This window comes from Heteronotia binoei, chromosome 20, assembly GCF_032191835.1.
Source record: "Heteronotia binoei isolate CCM8104 ecotype False Entrance Well chromosome 20, APGP_CSIRO_Hbin_v1, whole genome shotgun sequence".
Taxonomy (NCBI): domain Eukaryota; kingdom Metazoa; phylum Chordata; class Lepidosauria; order Squamata; family Gekkonidae; genus Heteronotia; species Heteronotia binoei.
In genome coordinates this window covers 22,625,248-22,647,593 of record NC_083242.1, presented here as the reverse complement: position 1 = coordinate 22,647,593, position 22,346 = coordinate 22,625,248, and the positions used below count along the sequence as shown (strand labels likewise).

The 22,346-nt window shown below is 50.7% G+C and overlaps 1 protein-coding gene across 2 annotated transcripts in view; it reads left to right on the top strand.

Annotated features, from left to right (window-relative positions):
- Positions 1–230: 230 nt before the first annotated feature.
- GPRC5B (G protein-coupled receptor class C group 5 member B) overlaps positions 231–22,346 on the top strand; it is a 37,203-nt gene continuing 15,087 nt past the window's right edge. The window contains exon 1 of one of the 2 annotated variants that reach the window (XM_060260772.1): positions 231–496. In XM_060260772.1, coding sequence (XP_060116755.1) covers positions 250–496 — 247 coding nt within the window. In that variant the 5' untranslated portion in view covers positions 231–249. Of the gene's footprint in view, positions 497–2,082; positions 2,178–22,346 lie in introns of those variants that run through there. The other variant, XM_060260774.1, reaches the window with a different exon arrangement.

The window sequence follows — 22,346 nt, the reverse complement described above, 5'->3', positions numbered from 1 at the left end:
TCCCCCCTCCACGTGCCTCACCCCGCCGGCCCTCTGGCTGCAAACACGGCTGCAATGGGCTTAGCTGGTCCTCCTTGCATTCTGCGAATGCCTTCTCCAACATACCAGGCAGGTCGTCGGGGTTGCCCTGTTCAGCTGCTCCAGCCAAGCCCAGGAGTGCAGAGGGAGAAGGGGGGAGGGGAGGGACTGGGGGTACCAAATTCCCAGCCCCCCCTCCCCTTTCTGGATGATCCCGCAGTGAACCCGTCGATGCCTTTCAAGCTTTTTGCCCTTTCGGGCATTTCCGCGCTGCAGCCGCTGGGGGCGCCAACAGCACAGAGCAGAGCAGAGCGAAGCTCTTCTGGCTGCCTGAAACTGTTTGCTTCGGGGCGGATTTTAGCAGCGACTTCTCTTGCAGACAGCTCACCGAGGCGGCGGCGCGCTTATCACACTGCAAGACTGGGCAAAAGAGTTTCCTATTTCCCAAACCAGTTCCTAAAGCTTATCAGCCAATCTGGTATGTCTTCGTTTCCCTGTCTTCTTCGGGGTTTGTCCCCCACGCCCCTTTCCAGCCTCCTTCCCTCTCATCTCTACCCTGGCCGGGGAGTTAAAAGAAACTGAAACAGGAGAACAGGAAATCCCTCTGTCGAGTGAAGAATTCCTCAAGACCAGGGGTGGCCAAACACGTGGCTCTTTCACACCATATTGTGCGGCTCTCCAAGCCCCCTCCGCCCCGTCAGCCAGCTGGGGGAAGGCATTGGTCTCTTTAAATCACTTCGTCGAGTTAGCTGGTGGCTTGGAGAAGGCATTCAAAGTTAAAGTTGCTTTCCTTCCACCTCTCTCTCTCTCCCTCCTTAATTTATTTTCCTTCCTTCCCTGAGCCTCTCAGACATCTGACGTTCATGTTTGGAGGGTCTCAGACATCTGTTTATTCTCGGTGGCTCTCGTGTACAATACTGTGTACAATATGGGAGGGACAGTGGCTGAGTGGTAGAGCATCTGCTTGGTAAGCAGAAGGTCCCAGGTTCAATCCCCGGCATCTCCAACTAAAAGGGTCCAGGCAAATAGGTGTGAAAAAACCTCAGCTTGAGACCCTGGAGAGCCGCTGCCAGTCTGAGTAGACAATACTGACTTGGATGGACCGAGGGTCTGATTCAGTAGAAGGCAGCTTCATATGTTCATATTCATATGTTCTTCATATATGTTCAATTCTGGTCACTGCACCTCAAAAAGGATATTATAGCATTGGAAAAAGTGCAGAAAAGGGCAACTAGAATGATTAAAGGTTTGGAACACTTTCCCTATGAAGAAAGGTTAAAACGTTTGGGGCTCTTTAGCTTGGAGAAACGTCGACTTGCGGGGTGACATGATAGAGGTTTACAAGATGGTGCATGGGATGGAGAAAGTAGAGAAAGAAGTCCTTTTTCTCCCTTTCTCACAATACAAGAACTCGTGGGCATTCGATGAAATTGCTGAGCAGTCGGGTTAGAACGGATAAAAGGAAGTACTTCTTCACCCAAAGGGTGATTAGCATGTGGAATTCACTGCCACAGGAGGTGGTGGTGGCTGCAAGCATAGCCAGCTTTAAGAGGGGATTGGATAAAGATTTGGAGCAGAGGTCCATCAGTGGCTATTAGCCACAGTATATGTGTGTGTGTGTGTGTGTATACACATACACACACACATATTGGCCACTGTGTGACACAGAGTGTTGCGCTGGGTGGGCCATTGGCCTGATCCAACATGGCTTCTCTTGTGTTCTGTTCTCGCATCGAGCCGGTGTGGCTCAAGAGCCGAGCCAAAGAGGGAGAGGAGGGTGATGCCCTCCCCCCTTCCCCTGGCGATTTGTAGCCACTGCAGGAGAGGCGGCCCTCGCGGTGGGACGAGGAGCCAGGGAGGGAGTCCCGCATTCTGCCGGGAGAGGGCGCCCCGCCTCGCCGCCGGAGGAGCTGTCTGGGGCTCCCCTAGTCCTGGGCCGGGGAAGGGGAGGGGAGGGGCGAGGGGCGGGGCGGGAGCTGCTGTCAGAGCCGCGCAGCCCAGGAGCCTCGTAGCCAGCCGGGCAGCCCTTCTGCTGCTGCTGCTGCTCGAGCTCCATGCGCCGGCGGGCGGGAGCTGCAGCGCCGTCGGGCGGCCGCCTCCCAGCGCCCCAGCAGCAGCCCTGACCGCTGACGCCGCCACCGCCGGCCAGCCGCAGCCCGGTGAGTCCCCCGCCGCCCGGGAGGGGAGGGGAGGGGAGGGGGCGGACGCGGCGAGCCCCGGCACTGGGGGAGGAAGTCTAGTTCGGGCCGGCTCCCGCTTGGCGCTGCGCTCCTAGGAGGAGGGGGGGGGGTCTGGTCAGCCCGGCAGCCCACGAAGGTCAGAGCTGGGGCGCCGGTTGGGGGGGCTTCCTTTCTCGTCGGAAGGCTTCATCGAGGGGACCCCCCCCCCCCGCTATGGGGCACTGGCGTCGGGCTGCTGAGTGGCCGTCCAGCGGCTGGAAGGGAGGGGGGCATGCCAGTCCCGAGGGGTCGGTGGGCTGCCGCAACAGAAGCCCGCCGCTGGCGCTTCGGGGCCCCGTGGGTGGTGGCCCCGCCTCTCGCAGCAGGTGCCCCCCCTCTCGCCGCCTGTGAGTGCGTGGGGGGGGGGGGGGTCGGGAGCTGCTGCTGCGGGGCGGGAGGCGGGATGCTTCAAGACGCCAAAGCGGGGGCCGGAGAAGTTGGGGGGGAAGGGGTGGGTGGGAAGCCACTTGGTCGACGGGGCCGCCGTGAGGAGGGGGTTTCGGGGTCAACCAGGAAGGGGACCAACAGGCAAGGGGGGCGAGGAAACAAGAGCCCCCCCCCAGGGGTGTCCCTCTGCAAAACTTCCCAGCAAAGCAGCGGCCGCCGGTCCAGCGTGGGGAAGGAAGGGGCCCCAGAGAGACGGGGGGGGGGGGACTTGGCTTGGCTGTGGAGCCCCCCTGGCTGCAAACGGGGGCGGCTCTGGGGCGCTGCGGAGACTGAGCCCCTGGCTGAGCCGCCCGGGCTTGTTGAGGGACTCTTGTTATGCCGTCGCCTCCTCCTCCTCGAGGGCAGGGAACAGCAGAGGGTCTCCAAAACAGCGTGAAGCGGAGCCGCCGGTTAAAAGGCCCTGCTGGGCCATCCAGTCCCACTTACACTCCCCAAGAAGGCCCCAGTGGAGCTCACTTCCCTGAACGAGAAGAGAAGGGGAGCTGGGAAGCCAGGTGTGTCTTGTAGGAGAACTGGGACAGGCTCCCTGTCTCTGGGACTCCTGGCCTTCAAAACGCACGACAGCTTTGGTTTCCCCTAGAGCAGGGGTGACCAAACTTGCTTTACTGTAAGAGCCACTTAGAAGAAATGTCAGATGTTTGAGAGCCACCAGATGGGTGGATGGGATGGAGGGAGGCAAAGAAATGGGGAAGGGTGAAGAGAGGAAGGGGTGGGAAGAAAGCAACTTTAAATGCATTCTTGAAGTCAGCTGACAGAGTGGTGGGGGCTTTGAGAGCCACACAATCAATACTCCCTCTGAGCTACGGACTCATTTGTGAGCAAAAATTCTGCTTTGTGAGCTGCTGGCATTAAAGCGGCAAGCGACTGCATAAATTAGTTTGTTCTAGGGCCATTTTTCCCTGAGCGAAGACAAAAATGTGTGAGCTGGAAGCTAAAAAGCTGTGGGCTAGCTCACAGTGACTCAACTTAGAGGGAACACTGCACACAATATGTGTGAAAGAGCCTCAGGCTTCAGTTTGGCCAGCCCTGCCCTAGACCTTCCAGAGAGGCCTTGTGGGATTCCTCCTCTTCTGAGGGCCCCCATTCCCACCCGAAGCTCTTTCCGGAGAGAGGGATGCTCGCTTTGCCCACCAACACGGCAGACTGACAGCGGTTGGGGAATCCAGAAAGAGCTCCAACGCCACCGATCTTAGGGTGGTGGGAGAAGAGCCCTGGATCAGGCTTCTCTCTCTGCCCCCTCCTCTCCTGGCTTCCTCTCTGCAGAATTAGCCGGGTAGTTGCAGTGCTAGCAGACGGCAGGCTGAACCCAAGGCTCCCGGGAAGGGATTAGACGGGATGTAGGACAGGCAGGGAAGGGGGGGGATGCTACCAGCATGGGAGAAGTGGGGAGGAGAGGGCCGGGCCCAAGGATCACAGGGGGTGGGAGCTTAAGGAGACAGGGTGCTGCAGAGAAGATTAAACCTGTCTGGGGTGGGGGTGGTCTGGCTTGGCTCATTTCCCTTTTCCTGCCCCAGCAGGCTGATCAAGCAACTTCCCATGGGAAGTTCCAGGTGCAGGGGGGAGGGGAGACCCGTCTTGAGGAGGCCTTCCTTTGCAGGAGGTGCTTGTTGGGGGAGGGCATAGAAGAAGCCCCTAAGATCTGCATCTGGAGTGAATGAGATAGATCCAAGCGGGCAGCCGTGTTGGTCTGAAGCAGTTGAACCACGCAGGAGTCAAGTGGTGCCTTTAAGACCAACCCATTTTTATTGAGAACGGAAGCTTTCGTGTGCTCTTAAGCACACTTCATCGGAGGAGGAATCCAGCACAGTGAGCAAAGCCATACGTAGCTGAGCAAAACCATACATAGCTGATGGGCAGTGGCCCAGAATGCAACATGGTACAGATTTAAGAACCAATGACAGTGAAGTCAAATTATCTGGTAGGCAGTGGTTCAGAATGTAAAATGGTACAATGACAGAATAGTCAAATTAACAAATTGAGCAAACCTTTGATCTCAGTAGCATGAGCATGCGAAAGCAACAAAACAGCAGTATGCAGTAAAATTAACAAATACTCAGATCAAAGGTTTGCTCAATTTGTTAATTTGACTATTCTGTCATTGCACCATTTTACATTCTGAACCACTGCCTACCAGATAATTTGACTTCACTGTCATTGGTTCTTAAATCTGGGCCACTGCCTACCAGCTGTGTATGGCTCTGCTCAGCTACGTATGGCTCTGCTCACTGTGCCGGATTCCTCGTCTGATGAAGTGTGCTTAAGAGCACACGAAAGCTTACCTTCTAAATAAAAATGGGTTGGTCTTAAAGGTGCCACTTGACTCCTGGAGTGAATGAGGAGTCTGGTGCTCGAAATGTTTGTGCAGGGAGGGAGGGAGGGGAGGCTTTTTGCAGGAGAGACGGGCACCAGTCAACAGCTGGATCTGTTAATGGCTGCTTCTTGCACATCTTGGGCTCCTAAAAACCAGCCAGCAGCCCGGGGGCCGAGCCCTCCTGTGGACACGCATTTGTGCTAGTCTGTCCTGAAGGCAGTCCAGGTTTCCTCCGCTCTGAACCCTTCTTAGGACTGGCCCCCATTTCCACAGCCATTCCCGAAGGGTGAAGGCCCAGGGCAATGCAGGACCCAGTATAGGCACTCTCTGCAGCAAAACAGGACCGAATCAACATGTTTTTTGAGGGGGGGGGGGCAAAATTAAAAAAATGGCACCCCCTTATGGGCCCATAGAATAGAATGGACTCCATACCCAATTTGGCACCCCCCCTCCGGTGGCACCTGGGGCAAGCCCCCCCCTCTGCCCCCCCCCCCCCCCCTAGATCCGGCCCTGCAGCAAAATGTGTTCTCTTCACTGTGCCGGATGGTATTGAGACTCCTGGGGAAAGGGAAGGCAGAGAGCCAGTGTGGAGCTGCCCCCGGGCCAAAATGCCATCTGCCCATGGAGAGAAGCCTGCAAGCAAACCAAGCCTGGCAGGTTATTCCTCATAGTGTCCTCCAAGGTGAAGAATGCACACTCTGCACATGTTCCGAGGAAGAGAGAGGTGGGAAAAGGACAGCTAGAGGGGAGGGGTCATGGCTCGGTCACAGAGCACAGAGCTTGAGTGCAGCCTGGCAGTAAAGGCTCCTGCTTGGGGTGTGGGAGAGCCGCTGCTACTTAGAATAGATTGGGCTGACCTAGACGGACCTGTGGGCTCACTCCAAACTAGGCAGAATCATTTTCCAGGGCACAGCGGCTGGGCGGGCAGGAAGCCTTGGATTCAGTCCCTAGTGTTTCTGCTTCCAGCCTGACCTCTGTTTGCATGATGAAGTGGAGTGGACCATTTCAGACTACCGTGATAGAAAAGGTTGTTTATTGTGGCTCCTGCATTAATCATCTCTGCAGGCGGACGAGTAGCACAGTGTGCAAAGGGCTGTGCCTAGAACCCTTGATGTGATCATTTGTACATAGGGGAGCAGGAAGAGGTAACTCCCCCACTTCCAGTTGGGAGTGGGACGGCCCATTCCACCTCCTCCTCCAGCTGCTGCAGGTGTAGACCCAGGTCTTGGGAAAGGACCTCTCCCTGCCTGAGGCCCTGGAGAGCTGCTGCCACGATCTGACTCTGCTTAAGGCAAGTTCACAAGGTCGGTGCAGATTCCTAGGGATGCATAAAGGCATTCAGAACAAGCAGAGGCTCGGCTCAATTTTGGCCCCAATACAGCTGCTGGCAACTCCCCCCCCCCCGCCCTTCTATCCTGATGACACAGAGCAGGCCGTGACCCAAAATCCCTGGCTCTGTCAGCCATGCGGTGATGACTTATGGAGCGCCAAGACTGGCCCTTTTTCTCTTTGTTTGCAGTGCTGGACTGCCAGCAAAACAGGAAAAAGGACCGAGTCTCTGGGTCACAAGGAATGCAGGCCTGGTGCAAAGCAATAGCAAAGGGAAACTGGGAGCGAGGCACCTGGCCAGGCTGCGGGCTGCTCTGGGCTCTTGTGGCTTCCAAACCCCGATCTCCTTGGCTGGTTCTTGTGATTGCACACAGGTGTACCACGACCCCAAAGCCTGCTGTGTCTTTCCCCGCTGAACTAGTTGTCCTCTTCCAGCGGAACCATATACCCAACTCGGATTCCAGACTGGCTCTTCTGTCTTCTAAAAATACATGATGGTATTTTTCACTCCTCCTCTCCTCATCCAGGCAGGGTCGTAATTCCTCCTGCAGTGGCTGCGGAGAGCTCTGCACACCATGTTATTATGCAGACGAAGAGGGAATTGTAGTGGCATTTCTGTAGGCAAAGCACATCCCCCCCCCCCGATTATTAATTATTATTCTGAGATGACTTCTCTTCAGCAGTCTCATCTCCGCTTAGCTGTCGTTTGCTCGGTGATCAGTTCTGAAAGCAGGCTCCTCCGAGCTGGCTGCAAAAGCCCCAGTGGAAACCTGACTCGCAAGCAACTCTCTGGCACGCTGCTACATGTCGGGGAGAGGAGGGGGGGGGGGTCGCTTTCCTTTTGGAATCGCAGCAGGGAGAGTATTGGGCTTCCAAAGAAGCAGAGCCCTCTTTGCAGTCATTGCTCCGGTCGAGAAGATCCCACACATTGGATTGGGGTGGTGCAAAAGAATTGTCCCTCCAGAATTTAAAACTGAATGGTGGTTCCTAAAGTATTGTGAGGGAGGGGGGACACAAGAGCCTTGTGGTACCCAAACCAGCTGTTCTGCTAGTACAGTGTGGTGTCCAGGGGCATGTTGGGTTGCCATCTCCCAGGTGGGGCCTGGAGATCTCCTACTTTTATAGTTGATCTCCAGCCGGCAGAGATGTCCATCTAGTCCAGCCTCCTGTCTCACACAGAGGCCAACCAGTTCCTCTGGAGGGCCAACAACAGGGCAGAGAGGCTGAGGCCTTCATCTGAGAAGAACATCACTGAATCAGACCAGGGAGGGTCCATCTAGTCCAGCCTCCTGTCTCACACAGTGTCCAGCCAGTTCCTCTGGAGGACCAACAACAGGGCAGAGAGGCTGAGGCCTTCATCTGAGAGGAACATCACTGAATCAGACCAGGGAGGGTCCATCTAGTCCAGCCTCCTGTCTCACACAGTGTCCAGCCAGTTCCTCTGGAGGACCAACAACAGGGCAGAGAGGTCGAGGCCTTCCCCTGAGAAGAATCTCAGAAGAGCCCTTCTGGGTCAGACCATGGAGGGTCCCTGAAGAAAGGGTGGGCTCTAGGACATTGGACCCTGCTGAGGCCCCTCCCCTCCTCAAAGCCCACCCCCTCAATTCTCCAGGTATTTTCCAATGCAGACCCCAGCAACCCTAGCATTATGGCACCCACCAACACCTTCCCCGATGCCTGTCAGGTGTTTCTCAAAAGTGGGCAGGGCCAGGCAGGGTGATTGGCTGTGCAGATTTCTAAAACTGCTTTGGCAGCAGCCGCCCCCACAGCACAGGGATCTCCACTGTGTGACTCTGAAGATGAACTGCAGTGACAGCCCTTTTGTGGCTGATTCCACGATCAAGCAGGTTGGGGGATCCCTATGTCTGCACCCTCCCCCTTATCCAATGGGCTGCAGTAGTAGTCTATGAAGGGTGGGGCCAGGCTACCTACTTGCTAGTCTTCAAGGTGCCACAAGTCTCCGGTTCATTTGCATGCCTACTCTGCTTTGTGAATTTTGGGTTTTTCGCTCCATATGGAAGATACTGGCAACAGTAGGAGGTCTAGGGTGTTTGGAGAGCCAGAGTTTCCAGACAAGTCAATGGCTTGATGCTGTATGAGGCTGCAAAATGAGTCTGATGCCCTTAACCGCTGGACCAAACTGACCCTCCCTGAGTACGAAACTCTAGGTAGATGTGATACTCCATTTAATAAAATCACACCTACTTAAGAGTTTCATATCCACAGCCAGTTTGGTGCAGTGGTTGAGAGCAGCAGACTCTAATATGGAGAACTGAGTTTGAATCCCTATTCCTCCACATGTAGCGAGCTGGGTCAGTCCCAGTTCTCTCAGAGCTCTCTCAGCCCCACCTACCTCACAGGGTGTCTGTTGTGGGAAGAGGAAGGCAAGGAGAGTGTAAGCCGCTGGGAGACTGAGTGGAAGGCAGGGTGTGCAAATCCAATCTCCTCGTCTTCTTCACCCATGGCAGTAAAATAGCACCATTGTTTTGGCTTAGTGGTCTGTGGTCGAGCAGCTGCTTGGTGTGCAGAAAGCCCCGAGTTCAATCCCAAACATCTCCAGTTAAAAGGATCCAATGGCAGGTGACGTGAACGAGCTCTCCCTGCTCCCCTGACAGCCAGTGAGAACTGCAGTGAGAGCCCTTTTGGAAGGCAACTTCTTGGGTTCTTCATTCATGATGCTTTTGGGTATGCAGACAAATGCCATTTCACAAGTCTGATTCCACTGGCAAACATTCCTCGGACTTCAATAAGAGACTAATGACAAGACCAGCAAAAATATTATTTAAAAAAGACAGTATTGGATGTGCCACAGGTAAAATATCAGTGGGCAACAGCACTAAATTGTTATGTGCCAGGCTGAACATGCAGCTGGGATTTTTCTAGCATGTGGGAGATGGCACCTGGATCCTGCTGCTTCTTGAGCCCATGTTGCTGTTGTCCTTTCCAAGGCCTCCTTCCCAGGCTAATTCTTCACTTGGCCGTTCTTCTGTTATCAGCAGTGCTATGCTGAGAAAGAGGAAGCTCAAGATGGTTTGCATCTTAGCGGAAAATACCTTCCCAGCTTGTTATGGAAGCAGACCAAGGACCCACCCCGAGGGTTAGATTTGTAGGATCAAGGGCAGGCACCCCAATTGAGATTTGGTTGGTTGGGGATTAAGAAAAGGAAACAATACTCTGAATACCGTGCAGATAACTGACCTTATCTTTAAGACTTGAGTAAATTACCAGCTCTTTGCAATCAGCAGATCTAATCTGAGCAGACACTTCTTTGAAGTGGTAATTTAAAAAAAAAATGCTTCTGACCAGGTGAGAGGCAGAATCTGCTGATAAGAGCAGTCAGCCCCCAACCCACCTGAATTCAGATGGTGGTGATGATATTGGATTTATATCCCGCCCTTCACTCTGAATTTCAGAGCAGTCACATCTCCCTTATCTTCCTCCTCCACAGCAGACCCCCCTGTGAGGTGGGTGGGGCTGAGAGAGCTTTCACAGAAGCTGCCCATTCAAGAGAGAGCCCTTTCTGCGTAAGCTATGGCTGACCCAAGGCCATTCCAGCAGCTGCAAGTGGAGGAGTGGGGGGGGAATCAAACTCGGTTCTCGCAGATAAGAGTCCGCACACTTAACCACTACACCAAACTGGCTCTCTGGATGTTGGGAGAATTCAGGTCAGGATCGGTGGCAGCTTTGAGGTCCCGCTGTTCTGGCCTAGCAGCACGTTGGAAACTGACTGGATCTCCCCACCCCCAAGCCTTCATGGATAGTGGTCATAGGGTTGCCAACATCCAGGTGGGGCCTGGAGATCTCCAGGAATTACAGTTTATCTTGGGACTACAGAGATCTGTTTCCTCTGGAGAAAATGGACTCTGGGGCATTATAACCCATGGATGTCCTTCCCCTCCCAAAAAGCCTCCTTTCCCAGGCTGTACCCACAAATCTCCACTTGGAATTAGCAACCCTTGGACTGGAACAAGAGGATGAAGGAGAGGATTTTTAAAAACATTGCAGGAACCAAACTCTCCTCTTCTGGGGTTTTTCAAACAGGCTAGATGGCTAGACAGCCATCTGATAGCAATGCTATTTCTGTGAACTTAGGAAGATCATGCGAGGGGCAGGAAGGGTCGCATCAGTGCTTAGTTCTCATGGCCCTTTCTTACACGCCCAGGGAAATGCTGATTGCCACTTTGGGGTCAGGCAGCAATTTTTCTCTAGATCAGTTTTGCAAAGGATCCTGGATGGGGGTTTTTTTGGCCATCTTCTGAGCATGGAGCAGGTGTATTGGGGGGGGTGGTGGTATTTGTGAGTTTCCTGCATTGTGCCAGGTTTGGACTAGATGACCCTGGAGATCCCTTCCAACTCTATGATTCTTTGCCTCCCCCTTTGTTGGTTCCCATCATCAGAAGTTTTCCCTCTCCCTGTCAGCACTTCTCTTTTGTCAAACTGTTTTCATCAGGCCCTCCAATGTTTTGCAAGATTAGAAGAAAGGACCATGCTTCCAATTTAATCTATGCTGGAGCCCCACCCCTCCATTGTCTGCACTCTGCCAAAAGTTCTGTCCTCCTGCTGTGTTCGATTTAGCCTTCAATATTTAAAAGCCAAATGGTGTTTTGTTCTTTTGGTTGAGGTAGGCTTGAAAAACCACAATGGGCCTACAGCCGTCCAGAGCATTTATCGTCTTCTGTGGAGCTCATCACAGGGCTCCTGGGTGGAACCCTTCCCAGGCCCAGATCGGACAAAGACCTGCATGGCTTTAGCAGCAGCCTCTATGGCTTGCTTTGGGGGCTTGCATTCTACAGCAGCTGCAATGCTATATAGCCAGTTGCACTCTGTGTAGTATGTAAATGTTAAATTGTATATACATTCTCACTTAGCCAGGTGCATCTATAATACTGTACTCTGAGATCTAGTTTATAGCAATCCTGGGGAGGGAGCTGAAATCCAAACAATGAAAGCAGTATTATCTTATGCTGATTTTGAAAGAAATAACAGGCATCTCCAAAAGCAAGGTATGGGGCAAAATGAAGAAGAAGAAGATGATGATATTGGATTTATATCCCGCCCTCCACTCCAAAGAGTCTCAGAGCGGCTCACAATCTCCTTTCCCTTCCTCCCCCACAACAGACACCCTGTGAGGTGGGTGGGGCTGAGAGGGCTCTCACAGCAGCTCCCTTTCAAGGACAGAGTCTCAGAGTGGCCTACAATCTCCTTTACCTTCCTCCCCCACAACAGACACCCTGTGAGGTGGGTGGGGCTGAGAGGGCTCTCACAGCAGCTGCCCTTTCAAGGGCAGAGACTCAGAGCGGCTTACAATCTCCTATATCTTCTCACCCTACAACAGACACCCTGTGAGGTGGGTGGTGCTGAGAGGGCTCTCACAGCAGCTGCCCTTTCAAGAACAGAGTCTCAGAACGGCCTACAATCTCCTTTACCTTCCTGCCACACAACAAACACCCTGTGAGGTAGGTGGGGCTGAGAGGGCTCTCACAAAAGCTGCCCTTTGAAGGACAGAGTCTCAGAGTGGCCTACAATCTCCTTTACCTTCCTCCCCCACAACAGACACCCTGTGAGGTGGGTGGGGCTGGAGAGGGCTTTCACAGCAGCTGCCCTTTCAAGGACAACTCCTACAAGAGCTATGGCTGACCCAAGGCCATTCCAGCGGCTGCAAGTGCAGGAGTGGGGAATCAAACCCGGTTCTCCCAGATAAGAGTCCTCACACTTAACCACTAAACCAAACTGGTTCTGAGAACAGTGACTGGCTAGAGGAAAGGGAGACAGATCCTGATAAATGGGGACAGTTGGCACATATGCAGTGCTGAATGAAAGAGCAAGAGAAGTTGGCTGGATCTCTTGCTGTCTGGCCTGCGCTTCAGTATTATTTCAAGAAGACTGGAGAGATTGTCTACACAAAAGCTGCCGTTCCCCTCAAGGCTTTGTTAGTGGTGATGGTGGTTGTTCCAAAGGCTTCTCAGCCGACCCAACAACTTGAGCTAAGCAACAAAGCCAGCGTTCGTCACTTTTTTGTTTGTTTGTTTGTTTGAAACCTCTGCCGAAAAAACCATTGGCAAGGTTCAAAAGCAGGCATCTTTCAGAGAGAATAAAAAATGTAGCCTTTCATTAGATGCGTGACGTATACAGCCATGAAGCCAACACATTTATAATAGAGGCCGCAAACGACAGAAAAGGCAGCAGTGGGGAGATGTTAAAGGAATGGCTAGTTTAAAAGAAGAAGAAGATATTGGATTTATATCCCGTCCTCCACTCCGAAGAGTCTCAGAGAGGCTCACAATCTCCTTTACCTTCCTCCCCCACAACAGACACCCTCTGAGGTGGGTGGGGCTGAGAGGGCTCTCCCAGCAACTGCACTTCCAAGGACAGAGTCTCAGAGCGGCTCACAATCTCCTTTCCCTTCCTCCCCCACAACAGACACCCTGTGAGGTGGGTGGGGCTGGAGAGGGCTCTCATAGTATTGGCAGATGATTCAACAAGAAATTTCTAGGATCTTGGGATATGAATTTAAGAAAGTTGCAGAGACTTTTCTGTTGGGATTACAAATGGAAAAATTTCCAAAAGAAGATAGAACTATAATTTGGTACTTGCTTTCAGCTGTTAGGACATTATATGCGCAGTTGTGGAAGCAAGAAAAAATACCAGAGAAATGGGATTGGATTGTAAAAGTTATGACTTGGAGTGAAATGGACAAACTAACAAGAATTTTAAGAGACTATGATTTAGAAGTTTTTGAGATGGAGTGAAAAAAGTTCAGAAGATATGTAGAAAAAGAGTGGAAAATAAAAGGATGATTAAGTCTTAGAAAAAAGAATATTAATTTTTGTTTTTATTAGTCGGTACCTTTAAACATTAGTACTTTAAGTAAATAACACCGGCGGGGGTCAAGTAACGGGGGGGAGGGGTGGGTAGAAAGTAATATATGGGATAGATAAAAGAACTTATTAATGATGCAAGAAATATAATTTGTTATCATATGTTACCAAATAAAAATTGTTTTAACCTAAAAATAAAATTGGTGAGGCAGATTCCCGCGTAGAAGCCAGGCTGATTTGTACTCACAAAGCCTATCTTTCTCTGTATCAAATCCAATATCTTCTTCTTTTTGGGTAAAATTATCGAGAGGGCAGTAGCGTTACAGTTGCAGAGCTTCCTGGAGGATGCTTCCATCCTAGACCCACACCAGTCCGGCTTTTGCCCGGGCCATGGGACGGAGACGGTGCTGGTCGCCTTAGTAGATGGTCTGCAGCGACAACTGGATCGAGGCGGGTCAGCAGTGCTGTTGTTGTTGGATATGTCGGCGGCGTTCGACATGGTCGACCATCAGTTGCTGGTCCACTGCCTCGCTGATGCGGGGATTCAGGGGTTAGCCTTACAATGGCTTTCCTCCTTTCTCTGTGATCGGGGACAAAGGGTGGCGATCAGGGGACGATCGTCCCAGAGGCATCCGCTTAATTATGGGGTGCCTCAGGGGGTGGTGCTTTCCCCGATGTTGTTTAATATCTACATGCACCCACTTGCCCAGATTGTCAGGAGATTCGGGCTGGGTTGCCATCAGTATGCAGATGACACTCAGCTTTATCTGCTGATGGATGGCCGGCCTGCCTCTACCCAGAAAAACTGGCCCCGGCATTACAAGCCATGGTGGGGTGGCTCAGGCTGAGTTGTCTGAAGCAGAACCCAACGAAGACAGAAGTCCTTTGTCTGAGTTGCGGTGGCCTGGGAAGGGAAATCCCTTTACCAGCCTTTGATGGGGCGCCCTAGAGACTAGACTACTGTAATGCCCTCTACATGGGGCTGCCCATGTCTCGAATCCGGAAGCTGCAGCCAGGCTGTTACTGGGTCTCTCTATTCGGGATCATGTGCAGCTAGGACTGCAGAGACTGTATTGGCTGCCAATAGTATTCCGGATTCGCTACAAGGTGCTGGTTATTATGGCCTATATGGCCGAGGTCCTGTCTACCTTAGGGACCATCTCTCCCCATATATTCCCCAGAGGGTACTGAGATCTGGATCACAAAATCTATTAGAAATCCCCAGGCCAAGGGAGGCGAGATTGAAGGCTACCAGAGAATGAGCCTTCTCTATTGCGGCCCCCCATTGGTGGAACCAACTCTCTGATGATGTTAGAGCCTTGCGGGACCTTGCACAATTCTGCAAGGCTTGTAAAACAACACTTTTTCGAATGGCCTTCAACTAAAGTACAGAGCTGATTAACATCATGGTATGGAACTTAGCACCAAAACTGTTTTAAGGAATTGTTCAATATTTAAAGTGCAATTGTTAATTTTAATTGATCTTACTGTAATTGTTTTTATTGCTTTATGGTTTTATTGTGGATATTTAATGTTGTTGTTAGCCGCCTTGAGCCTGCTTTGGCGGGGAGGGCATGATATAAATGCGAAAAATAAATAAATAAACAAACAAACAAACTTAATACTTGGCACAGTGGGAGGGCTTCTGGAGTCCTGGTCCCACTTGTGGACTTCCTGATGGCACTTTGGCCACTGTGTGACACAGAGTGTTGAATTGGATGGGCCATTGGCCTGAACCAACATGGCTCCTCTTATGTTCTTATGTCTGGGGCAGTGATGCTCTGTATTCTTGGTGCTTGTGGGGGCTACAGTGGGAAGGCTTCTGAAGTTCTGGCCCCACTTGTGGACCTCGTGATGGCCCCTGGTTTTTTGGCCCCTGTGTGACACAGAGTGTTGGATTGGATGGGCCATTCGCCTGAACCAACATGGCTCCTCTTATGTTCTTATGAGTTCTGGCCATCATATTTAAAGGGACTGCACACTTTTTAAATGCCGTCCTCACATTGGAAATAATGAAGGATAGGGGCATCATCTTTGGGGGCTCATAGAATCAGACCCTCTGGTCCAATCTTTTTGAAACTTGGAGGTATTTTGGGGAGAGGCACTGGATGCAATGCTGAAAATTTGGTACCTCTACCTCAAAAAACAGTCCCCCCAGATACCCACAGATCAATTCTCCATTATACCCTATGGGAATCAGTCTCCATAAGGAATAATGGAGTGCCCAGCAGACATTCCCCCCCACACTTTCTGATGACCCTGAAGCGGGGGGATGGCCTCCAAACCAGGGGATCCCCTGCCCCCACCTGGAGTTTGGCAACCCTAGTACTGGTGTGCCCCATTGTCTGGCTCTCCATTGTTGCCTTCTCCTCTCTTGTGGGGACTGAAGCACCCCACACGGCCACCTCTCTTGGACCACAGAATCCAGAAAATGCTCCTGTCTCAGGCTGGTGGCTGTGGATGCTTCATTCATTCTCTGCCTGGAAAAGGAGGTTGGAGAGTGAGTGGCTGACCTGTGGAGGATCTGTGACAGTGCTGGATCAGTATTTGACCTCTGGATATGTTACAGCCATATGGACATTAAGGAGTGAGCTTACAGGGCATGAAGTGGCCTTCTACTCCATCAATCAGGCTATTAGTTTCTCAGGGACCACATTGTCTACTCTGACTGGTGGTGATTTTCAGGAGTCGCAGGCAGAGGTCTGTCACTTCACCTGCTACTTGATCCTTTCGACTAGATGCCAGATGTTGAATCAGGGCCCTTCTACATTCACAACAATCCTCTGCCACTTAGCCACGGCCCCTCCTTCACAGACTTTAATCTTGAAGGCACCGTGAAACCCTTCATTTCTCTTCTCTTTTTTGGTATTTTTGTGTGTCTGCATCCATCTGGAAGTCATGGTGACCTCTGGTGACTGACCCCTACTGGGGGAATGGAGGATAGAGAGGTGGCTTAATAGAGCCTGCCCCTGCCCTCCCGACTGCTGGTATTCCAAGGAGGTCTCCCATCCAAGGACTTGCTAGAGAAGAACCTGGAAGTCCTGGTGACTGACCCCTACTGGGGCCCGGAGGATATTCAGGGAGGTGGCTGAATAGAGCCTGATCCTGTCTCCCTGACTGCTGGTATTCCTCGGCAGTCTTCCATTCAAAAACTTGCCAGAGTCCGTCGTACTTAGCTTCTGAGATCTGATGAGATCGGGCTTACCAGGTCAGGGCAAGTCTCTTCATTTCCTGATTGATAGCTCTCAGGATGTAGAAAGAGGAACTGAAGTTGGGTAGGTGGTATGAATGGTGACTCATCCAGTACAGTCTTCACAGAAACAGTTTTAGGACAGCTCAATCAAGTGAGGATTACATGACAGAAAAATGGGAATCTCTTGGAATGAATGATTCTTGCCGTGAGATGGTTGGTTGTGGTATGGATGCTGCCAAGTCAATAGAGATAGTCAGGGCTTGTTTTGTAGCAGGAACTCCTTTGCATATTAGGCCACACACCCTGCTGCAGCCAGTCCTCCAAAAGCTTACAGTAGACCCTATGAGAAGAGCCCTGGAAACTCTTGAAGGATTGGCTTCGTAAGAGGGGTGTGGTCTAATATGCAAAGGAGTTCTTGCTACAAAACAAGCCCTGCTAGTAATGAAATTTGAGCAATTAGATGGAGGTGTTGAAAACAATGCAAAAGTTGGAATTCTCTGTCCCCTGTAAGGAGGCTGCTTTGATTCTGAGTTGAGCGAAACTTGAATAGTTTTCGCTCATGACTTCCTCTGGTATGATATATTGACTGTCACTCTGCATGCAAGAACAAGGGCTTGGACTGATTTATAGAGGCTGGGTCTATCATTGCTCATTAGCTATGACAGCTGAACAGAGTCAGACAGAGGATGTTTCTCATTGCCTGATTCTGGGGAGCAGGTGAGAGGTCAGGAGAGCTGTCTGTGGGCCCTGCTTGGAGGCTTTCCTGAGGCCTCAGACCAGCCCCCATTGGGAACTAGGTGCTGGACCCCTGCTCTGATCCGCTTGGCTGTTCCTGTGTTCTTCTGACAGGGACTGGAGAGCCAAGAGTTCTATTTCTTGGCATCTGGTTTGAGGGTTTAGATCAGGGGTTGCCAAACTTGCTCAATGGAAGAGCCACAGAGAATAAATGTCAGATGTTTGAGTCTCAAGACATGGACATCAGATGTTGGAGGGAAAATAGATGGGGGTAGGGAGGAGGGAGAGAGAGGTGGAAAGAAAGCAACTTTAAATGCATTCGCCAAGCCACCAGCTGGCTTGGCTTGGAGAAGTGATTTAAAAAGGCAAATGCCTTCTCCAAGCCAGCTGACAGGGCAATGAGGGCTTTGAGAGCCACACAGTCTCTGTGGAAGAGGCACAGTTTGGCCACCCCTGGTTTAGATAATGCTGAACAAGAGAGCTCTTCATCGCACATGCTAAATTTCTGTGATGCCACAGAAATTTCTGCATAAGAAAATACTGCTTTGGCTGATCTCTTAATAAGACAACTCCCTGTTAAAAAAGAAGAAGATATTGAATTTATACCCCACCCTTCTCTCTGAATCAGAGTCTCAGAGTGGCTCACAATCTCCTTTACCTTCCTCCCCCACAACTGACACCCTGTGAGGTAGGTGGGGCTGAGAAAGCTTTTACAGAAGCTGCCCTTTCAAGGACAACTCCTACAAGAGGTATGGCTGACCCAAGGCCATTCCAGCAGCTGCAAGTGGAGGAGTGGGGAGTCAAACCCGGTTCTCCCAGAAAAGAGTCCGCACACTTAACCACTACACCAAACTGGCTCTCAAACTGTAAGAACATCAGACCCGGCTCTACCTGCAGTCTGCAGTGGCACAGTGAATTAGGCAGCTGGTTAGGAGGAGGCACGGTGTGTTAAAGCTGCAGTACTGCAGTCCTAAGCTCTGCTCACGACCTGAGTTCGATCCCCGGTGAAAGCTGGGTTTTCAGGTAGCTGGCTCGAGGCTGACTCAGCCTTCCATCCTTCTGAGGTCGGTCAAATGAGTACCCAGCTTGCTGGGAGGAAAAGTATAGATGACTGGGGAAGGCAATGGCAAACCACCCCATAAAAAGTCTGCTGTGAAAACGTTGTGAAAGCAACGTCACCCCAGAGTCGGAAACGACTGGTGCTCGCACAGGGGACCTTTCCTTTTCCTAGGAGGAGGAAGAGAGCACCTTGGACCAGTGCAAGAAAGCAGGTAGGAGGAAGAGGAGGAACAATGAAGGGACTCTTGGTTAAGGCCAACAAGAAGCCCTTCAGCTGGGCCTGCAGAAGACTGGCAGGATGGCCCAGTGGTAAGAGCAGGAAAGTCAGGCTGCACAATGACATTAGTTACGTCAGCCGAGGTTTAGGTTTGCATCATCCTTTTGTACTTGGTGAGACAGAACTTTGCCAAGGATGTCTCTTTGTTGTCTGGCTATTATCAGGTGGATTTCTATCTGCAAACATCCCTATCTATTTCTTTGCTTAATCTCAACTCTACTTGCACCCAAAGGAGATGGAGGTTTAACTATTCACTGCCTTCAAATAGCCTGAGGAGGCTAGCTGGTCTGGGAAAGGAGTGAATGATAAGAAATGCAGATGAGAACGATCCAGGAGGTGGGCCTGATGAGATCAGGAATGTTTGGGAGCAGGAATGGCAGATGGGGGGGGGGAGGGGAGGGGAGGGGAAGGAAGAAGGTTAAAGAAGGCCAGCCCAGGAGCTCCTTGCTCGAGCAGAGGGCCAAGTTCTTGGTGAGCCTGATTTCTGACTGTGTGCCAGTGGAAAGCTCCGAATAACTCCGCTAAGCTGTCTCAAGATGAATTGGTGTACACATTACGTAAAAAGTTGGTCCTGGAACAAAGGCCTCTTGTACTTCCATTTCCCATCCTTTTACTCGCGTTCTGTAATTGCCAACTAGAGGAGCCCCGTTGCTTTCCCTCGTACTGCTTTTATAATGGGCTGAACTTTGAGCGCTTACTTTTATTCTTGTAAGCTGTTTTAGCTTCCCCCCTGAGCCAATCAGAAGGTAGGGTATACATATATATATATATATTTTTTTAAAAAAAGAACTCTGAATAAATAAATTACATAATAGCTTCTTTGCCACTGAGTGTTTAAACAAGACATTTTTGTAAACTACAATGGCCGTGTCCCTGTACTGGGTAGGGATTGTGGTGCAGTGCTCCATGCATAATTTCCCCAGTGTTAAATTTTTTTCTGTCCCTAAATTACTATTCACCCTGCTGGAGGGAATGCACAATTTATCTCTTTTCTTGCCCCACTGTAGGTAAACAGCCGCAAAAGAGAACTATTTGGTGTCAGGAGAGGTTAATACCCCCTTCACTTGTGGCTACTATGCAGACATTTAAAAAAAAACAACTGTCATGAGCTGTGATTGCAAAACGCCCCGCGTCATGGTGCAGTAGTTGGAATGCCAGACTAGAACCTGGGAGACAGGTTCAAATCTACCCTCAGCCTATGGTTGCCAATCCCCAGGTGGGGGATTGTACTTGGTGAGACAGAATTTTGCCAAGGATGTCTCTTTGTTGTCTGGCTATTATCAGGTGGATTTCTATCTGCAAACATCCCTATCTATTTCTTTGCTTAATCTCAACTCTACTTGCACCCAAAGGAGATGGAGGTTTAACTATTCACTGTCCTCCCCCCGCTTCAGGGTTATCAGAAAGGGGGAGGAGGGTTGAATGTTCACTGGGCACTGCATTATACCCTATGGAGACTGGGTATAATGGAGAATTGATCTGTGGGTATCTGGGGCTTGGAATGGGGTCTGTTTTTTGAGACAGAGGACCAAAGATCTGGTGGTGCCTCTTCTTAAAAACCCTGAGTTTCAAAAAGATTGGACCAGGGGTCTAATTCTATGAGCTCCCGAAGAAAGTGACCCCATCCTCCATGGAAGGCGTTTAAAAGGAATGTGGTCACTTGAAATGTGATGGCCAAAACTCCCTGTGGAGTTCAATTATGCTTGTCACAACCTTGCTTCTGGCCCCACCCCCAAAGTCCCCAGATATCTCCTGAGCCGGACCTGGCAACCGTCCTTCAGCCCCTCTGAAGCTCTCTTTGGGCCAATCTGCCTTATAGGTTTGTTGTGAGAAACCAATGGGAAGTAGGGTTGCCAATCCCCAGGTGGGTGCCGCTATCCTTCATTATTTCCAGTGAAGGAAAAGCATTTAAAAGGTGTGCAGTCCCTTCAAATGTGATGGCCAGAACTCCCTTTGGAGTTCAGTTGTGCTTGTCACAACCTTGCTCCTGGCTCTACCGCCAAAGTCTCCTGGCTCCACCCCCAAAGTCCCCAGATATTTCTTGAATTGGACTTGGCACCCCTAATGGGAAGGACTGGCAAGAGCCACTCAGCCCTCTCCGCTTGACCCTCATCAAAACCAGACATCATAACAAAACCACGTTTCCATGACTAGAGTAACGATCATTCATTGGATAAAAAAAAAGTAAAGGGAAAGGGACGCGGTTATAATAGTTTTTACATTTATGATTTGTGCTGCGCAGATTGCAACAGGACATGGTGCAAAAAATAATAATGAACAAGCAGAATTGTAAGGACTCCCCAGCCAAGGGTTCTCGCCAGAATCCCAAAGTGCACCATAAATTACATTCAGATGAGAGACAAATTACCTGGGAATAAGCACCATTGAATGAAGTCAGGCATCAGTCTCTGAAAAAAGAACTCCACTGAAAAAAGACTTTAAAATATTTTGCTCACCCAAAACAAAAAAGCTCACAAGATGCTTAACACAGAAGGAAAACTGGAGAGAGATTAAAAGTTGGTGAGGGGGGTGGTGGTGGTGATAAATTTTTTTTTTAAAAAATGGTAGAACAAGATTCTGTTTTGGGTTTGCCAGAGCAGACTAACACGGCTATCCCTGTAGAATCTCTCTCTGCTATTATCTCTATTTCACAACTGCTCATTTGATTTGTGCCAAGATTTCACTAGGGCTTAGCTCAAGAGTTTATTCTAAGCACAGGTGGAGTCTTGGAAGAAAAATGCTCCTGGGCATGCACAAAATGCCTTCCCCACAGTGCTGGGAAAGTGCAGCTTCCTTTTTTCCCTGTGCAATTGAGTGATTCAGAAGCAGGCTTAAAGATGTAGAGGAAGCACTATGATCACTGAGGCATATTTTTAAATCCCACTGTAAAAAACAAGGATAGATTGAAGGAGCTGGGGAAGTTTAGCCTGCAGAGGAGATGACTGAGAGGTGATATGATCATCATCAAGTATGTGAAGGACTGTCATGTAGAGGATGGTGCAGAATTGTTTTCTGTGGCCCCAAAAGGTAGGACCAGAACCAACAGGTTGAAATTAGATCAGAAGAGTTTCCGGCTCAACGTTAGGAAGAACCTCCTGACAGTTAGAGCGATTCCTCAGTGGAACAGGCTTCCTCGGGAGATGGTGGGCTCTCCTTCCTTCGAGGTTTTTAAACAGAGGCTAGATGGCCATCTGACAGCAATGCAGATCCTGTGAATTAAGCAGACCATGAGAAGGAGGAGGTCAGGAAGGGTGTGTGGAGGGGGAAGAGGTATTTGCGAAGTTTCTGCATTGTGCAGGGGGTTGGAGATGAGGTCCCTTCCAACTCTGATTCTATGATAAGGTAACTGCATATTTTCAACCCTGTCTGTCAGTTTGAATGGTTTTCTTCCATCTCCTTTAATCTGAAGGAATGGGCTTGGCCATGAAAGCTCATACTTTGAATGAGACATCGTTGGTCTTCAGGGTGCCCCTGGACTCTTAGCGTCATTCCATGTGCTGTAGCTTTCTCAGGGGCTCTTTTGTAGAAAAAATATGTGGTGGAGCTCATTAGCATAACTAATTAGCATATGCTGCCCTCCCCCAAACAAAAAAGCCAAAAGCAACCCAATGCAAGAAAGGAGAGCCCTGGGCGAGTGAGGCCTGCTTGGGTTGGCTAGAGATCCACCTGGGGCTGTCCTTGGCTGCCACACACACCCCCAGTCAAAAGCCCAGCAAACCACTCACTGCTCAAAATCACGTAAGAAGTGGAGAAAGGGTGGCACGGGCATCTCCAGGGGTTGAGGGCTGATGGGGGCATGGCAAAGCTCCCAGTGGCTACCTGCCCGCTCTCCTAATCCAGGGATTGTTATGCAGCTGCATCTACTATTCTGTGGACAAGGTAGGTGGGGAGGAGGAGGGGGAACTCTCAGAAATGTTCAGGAGCTGCACTCCTGTGACCT